The sequence below is a fragment of the Tachypleus tridentatus genome, chromosome 13, assembly GCF_004210375.1.
Source record: "Tachypleus tridentatus isolate NWPU-2018 chromosome 13, ASM421037v1, whole genome shotgun sequence".
NCBI lineage: Eukaryota > Metazoa > Arthropoda > Merostomata > Xiphosura > Limulidae > Tachypleus > Tachypleus tridentatus.
In genome coordinates this window covers 173,670,061-173,675,949 of record NC_134837.1, presented here as the reverse complement: position 1 = coordinate 173,675,949, position 5,889 = coordinate 173,670,061, and the positions used below count along the sequence as shown (strand labels likewise).

Sequence of the window (5,889 nt, the reverse complement as noted above, 5' to 3'; positions counted from 1 at the left end):
GCCCGGCATGGCCAGGTGAATTAAGACGCTCGACTCGTAATCCGAGGGTCGCGGGTTCGAATTCCCGTCGCACCAAACATGCTCGCCTTTTCGGCCGTGAGGGCTTTATAATGTGATGACTAGTCCCACTGCTCGTTGATAAAAGAGTAGCACAAGAGTTGGCGGCGGGTGGTGATGACTAGCTGCCTTCCCTCTGCTCTTACACTGCTAAATTAGGGACGGCTAGCGTAGATAGCCGTCGTGTAGCTTTGTGCGAAATTAAAAAACAAAACTGAACAGATTCTTTTAGTACTCTTTTTTTTTTTCACTAAGATTTAAATTACATCTACCATTCGTTACGTGTTATAGCACTCAATATTAGGATGTGATCGAAACAATTAATTGGGATTGTTTATGTGTGAAATACGTATGAAAATCCAACCTTGATTGCAGTGTTGATGTAATTTTGTTTGCATTTTTTTAGAGTTAAGTTTTTGTGACATGTAGCTAACAAAAGTCACTGCCCAACAAGTAAGTTGTTATATAAATAACTAAACAATATGGCTGTATAAACCGATGGGTTTATGGGCTGCATTAATAGTTCTGGGACTCAAAAAAAATATATATGTAATTTTTGTTTAATTTCTTTCCTATTAAATATTACCGTATATATATTTTTTCTAAACGCTAGAACATGTTTTTTTTTCCTAGCACTACATTATCTGCTTTTAAATTCCATATTTATGATTCACGTGCATGTCATTTATATTGTTATTTTTTGTATCGATTTGTTAAATTTATTAAATCAAACACTTATAATAATCAAAACAAACCAAGACTTGTATAATTTCATATACATAACATTTTATTGAAAATAAAAACAGGAAAAAAACATATGTACAAAAATAAGTTTAATATTTACAGAACTTTATTCTACTACATTCTTAAAACATTAAATACGTATAAAACATATAGTATACTGTATAAAACATAGATTGTGGTTATATGAGATTCACGGATGTCTGAGCACACGACTCTCGATAAAAATGGACGGTAGTTTAACTAGTATACATTTGTAGGCTAGAATTTTGATAGGTTTTACCAAACACATGACTCTCATATTAGAAATGTGTAAGCCTAATACAGTATGTAGGAATATTCGTAAAATTAAAGAGAAAGTTCAATGGTGTTGTTAAATATCACAATTGGAAAAAACATTTTTTACATCTTCGTACAATATACGTTTTTTTTTAAAGTTTATAAAATATTTAGTAACTTACAAAGTGAATGTAACATGGATACCAATAAATCGCGCTACATAATTAGGCCTAATCCTGGAATGTTCAAAACTTGTCTTTCCCTCCATCTCCTCAAAACAGAAAAGCTATATTATAGCAAACTAAAACTTTCATTTTAAAGAATTCCAGCAATAAATTAAAAAGAAAGTAATAGTAGGCCAAGACGAACTGGACCATCATAAACAGAAATCAACAACAAAAGGCCTAGTAATTCAGGTGGAAAAAAACTCAACTGTCAAAACTATTGTTATTTAAGGAGAGATATGCAGTACAAGTGCCAAAAAAAAGTGAACCTTTGTTAAATAAGAAGAAATCGACGAACTGGGTTGGTACGCAATGAAGCGATGTAAAGGAAACTGTAAACAAATGAATTGAAATTTCTTCAACTTTTTTTTTTTCTCGGAAATAAAAAGTGAATTTTGTGATAATTTGAGGGCGAAAAAACGACATATTTCTAGTATGTAGTTGATTATTATTTTCAACACAGCAAAACTTTCAAAACGACATAAAAACACACTATTGTTTGTATATTAAGTATATAAGACATAAATGTTGAGATATCTCATGTATTATCACATTGTGACTCCTAAAGGCAACAGGTATTTAGCGGCCAAGTTTGTATGAATAAACCACTATTCAAAACTAGACAACGATTGTTAAATCTTTACATCTTCTTAACAACCTTTATCTCGTAAACATGATATTTTAACCTTTGTTATACTTACGGTCTTCTTTTGATTAGAACATATTTTAGAGTGAAAGAAAGAAAGAAAAGTTTGAAAAAAGCAGACTTCATAATGAAGGCAAGGATCATTGAAAGAACTTACGAGGAAAAATATTTGTAAACAATAAGGTCCCTCTGAACTAGGTTCTCAATGAAAATGTCTGCAGGAAATCCGTAAGTTAACAAATACTGTTTTTCTCTTCACAAATCTCGTACAAAAGGTTCTGACTGCTCTTCCGGTGAGAATACAGGAAACAGGTCCTCAGGGGGCGTCTTGGCCAACATGGTAAAGTCCTCTTCATCTTATGGTGAACCTTTTCAAGCTTTAAATTACATCTCTTCTCGTACGGAGGCGTAACTTTATCATTTATTTTTTTTTTTTTTTTGGTAATTTTACGCATACTCAGTAAGGTAGTAGGAAACAGTCAATTGTCCAAAGCAGGTCTATTATGAATACGTCATTAGTAAGAAAAAATTGTCACAAAAAGCCTGCTTTTCGTTTGCTGTAACTTGTAATAATAATAATAATAGAAAGAGTCGTGCTGTGGCTCCAACAAACTTTTTCTAACTCTTACTATATGTGTGACAAACTTAACTTTCGTTAAAGTATAATTTGCGTACGGCTATAACGATGAAGAAGCGACACATACGTCACGATCGGCAACTGTTTTGAATCTCACTATTGGAGGATGGATATTGACGACACACATCATCGTTGTAATGAAAGTCGTAGAGAGCTTGTTTCTAAAGATATTTAGTGGGGGAAAAAGTGTATTTCGATGAAAAAAAATATCACTTTAAAATACGCCACACAGTGAATAAAACACGCACTTACTTACGAAAACGTATAAGAAGAAAAGAAACATTTATACATTTTTTTCTCATATAAAACCATGAAACTTCATAAAGTAGATCACAGAATTTTCTATCTACAATTAAATCGCTAACCAAAGGAAAAAAAAACATGTTGTAAAGAAAAATAAAAGCAAGATGTGTAGATTCAGGTTTTCATTCAGAACGTTTATTTTAATGTATAGAGCGAAGTAATTAAATACAAATCGAACGAAAAATTATCGAAAACATTAACTACTAAACACACAGAAAACAACTGCTTTCTATTGTTAAAATGTGAAAAACAAGAAACGTTATTAATGTATGTAACCAAGTTTCTCTTGGTCACCGTGTTAATCTCTTAGATATGGTTTTAATCAATCAGAAGTGACAAATGTACAACGCACGTGATATAATTTATTTAATGGCTCTTACCGGTTAAGAGAACCAGCTTGCGAATGCGAGGAGCTCTTTCTCTTCTGGGCTTAGACAAGTAGATGGAGATTCCAAACCCTGACAGTTCAGAGAAAACTCAGATCCTGTACAAGTAGGACTTGGGGAGTTGGTTGTGGAGCAGGAAGGAGACAGACTCTGTGGGGGCGCAGCCGAGCGTCCGTCCTTTACGGCCTTTAGATACTGGTTCTCACCCAAACTGCCAAGAATGGTTGACTGGCTACCTTCTGACGACATGTGGTCTTCCTGGTTGTTTAAGAGTTGTTGAAGACACTTGATGTATTCCACCGCTGACCGAAGCGTCTCCACTTTACTCATTTTCTTACTTTTGGTACCGTTAGGAACGTGTTCTCGTAGTGTCGCAAAGCCGATATTCACCATTCTGACTCTGTTACGTTCTCTCTCATTCCTCCGTGCCACAGTAGCAGGCTGCGGTGAGGGCAACCTGTAGCCGAGCTGGGTGAAGCTGATCCGCCGTTTGCATCGTAAAAGTTCGCCAGTTGTTAGCTCGGGCTTGATACGCTTTGAAGATAACTTTCCATCCGAGGGGGCTGTGCAAGTCGTTTGTGTTGTCTGAAAACTAACACTGGACACTGGGGCGTTAGAAACAAAAATACATGTGGTAGGTTCCAATTTTTGAGGACTACCGGTAAGAAGTGTCAAATACGACATGGCACTTTCGCTGAAACAATTGTAATAATAAACAAGTATAAGAATAGATAAATTTGTAATTACTCCAATACTTTCTTCACTGACGAAATATCTTTGAATAATGAAATTGTGTTTCCACTCTTTCCGGAGTTCCACTACTATGGTCTTGGAGAGAGTAATATGACGAACTTTCAGTCCTTCGGACAGAGAGCGAATGGTGGAAAGTAACGCCAGCGGAGAAGCTATGAACATTAAAAAGGGAAGGCGTTGTGAGTAACAAGCTCCGCCCCCAGAAACAGACTTCGGTGTTCTTGTCAAGTTGTTTCTCGCGCGCGCAAGACGCGTGGCCAGTAAAGATGCTGAACTAAACAGTCAGGGATGGCCTCCTTCTTTGCTAGTAAAGCACGTGCTTTTCAAACTTATCCGCAGGAAGAATTCGACTGTTGATTCAGAAAAAACATAAGAATTCAAACAGAACTAACTATTAAGAGGGACATAAAATAAATTGAGAAATTTTGAAATAGTGTAGCGAGTTAGTTTGTAAACTGTTAGCATACAGAATATTGCAAAGTTTGTATTACAATGACATTGTATTTATTTAGCCAGAAAATGATAAATACATAGTTTATATCTAAACGGTAACACGTTATTCGGTATAGCTGAGGTCAAGAGCTACTGAAAGAAAGCGAGAGGAAGAGAAACAAGAACGTGGGTGGACAACAAGAACGTAGCTGGACAATATTAGTTAATAATTAAGATTTAAATTTGGGTGGACATTAAGTAGAAGGCAAGAACAGGAATTTCTGAGGAGAGAGATAACATTATTACCAATATTCGGGTTGAATCTCCGTAAACTTGTTTGTTGAAATTCACATAAAACTATTCCAAGTCTATCAGCGCTGACCGTCTTTCATTTTGGAGCGATAAATTTGGAAGAAGACAGCTAGTTATCGTTACCCACTGCCAACTGGGTTACTCTTTACCAACCAATATTGTTGTTGTTGACTGACACATTAACTTGACCCCACAGCTGTAAAGGTGAACATTTTCAGCGATGGATTTTGATTACAACCTCCCCCCCCCTCGGAATTTCTCTTTAAGAGGAGAAAATTCAAAATCTGATTTCAGGTAACCAGTTTTACTATTAATGATATAAATAATCTGAATAGTTCTGAAGAGCATTTGAATAAATCAAATTATCATAACACTTGACAATGAAATAAAGTATAACATAGTATAAGAATTTGAGTGGATTGACAAAGAATCTTAAAATAATTCTTCAAAGATCCATTCTGAAAATAATACTTTACCATTAAACTCACAGACGGTACCTAAAGGTGAAATTCGTTTTTTTCTCGGTAGAGGGAACGAACCATGAATTTGTTTGTTTATTTGTTTTGAAGTTAAGCACTAAGCTACACATCTGTGCCCTACCCACCACGGGTATCGAAACTCGATTCCTAACGTTGTAAGTCTGCAGACTTAGTATTAAGTAAGGTAATTTTTCGCCCTAAATAAATTAAAGCGAGAAACGTAAACAAGTTACAGCGTTAATTTTTTTCTTTATCGAATATAAAGGCCAAAAACCATTGGAATAATAATTTCGGTGTCTGCGGTTAGAATTATTTAGTATTATTCTATAAATACCGTATTTGAAGAAGGCAGTAAATACACTTAATTTACCACCTGGTTTCTGTTAGTACTTTAATATTACAAGGCCAGGTTTTGTGTGTGTGTGTGTGTGTGTGTACTTTAATATTACAAGGGCAGATTTGTGTGTGTGTGTGTGTGTGTGTACTTTAATATTACAAGGGCAGATTTTGTGTGTGTGTGTGTCTACTTTAATATTACATGGGCAGATTTTGTGTGTGTGTACTTTAATATTACAAGGCCAGGTTTTGTGTGTGTGTACTTTAATATTACAAGGCCAGGTTTTGTGTGTGTTTGTACTTT

General features: G+C 35.2%; 1 protein-coding gene across 1 annotated transcript; it reads right to left on the bottom strand.

Annotated features, from left to right (window-relative positions):
* Positions 1–982: 982 nt before the first annotated feature.
* Positions 983–4,131, bottom strand: LOC143238510 (achaete-scute homolog 1a-like). Its single transcript, XM_076478796.1, has 2 exons — positions 3,268–4,131; positions 983–2,745 (listed from the first exon to the last, which is right to left on the bottom strand). The coding sequence occupies exon 1, from the start codon at positions 3,955–3,957 to the stop codon at positions 3,271–3,273; it is 687 nt and encodes a 228-aa protein (XP_076334911.1). The 5' UTR covers positions 3,958–4,131; the 3' UTR covers positions 983–2,745; positions 3,268–3,270.
* Positions 4,132–5,889: the final 1,758 nt, after the last annotated feature.

What these genes read in the sequence shown, in the direction of transcription:
- LOC143238510 (XM_076478796.1), bottom strand. Translation starts at nt 3,957, where the DNA reads ATGTCGTATTTGACACTTCTTACCGGTAGTCCTCAAAAATTGGAACCT.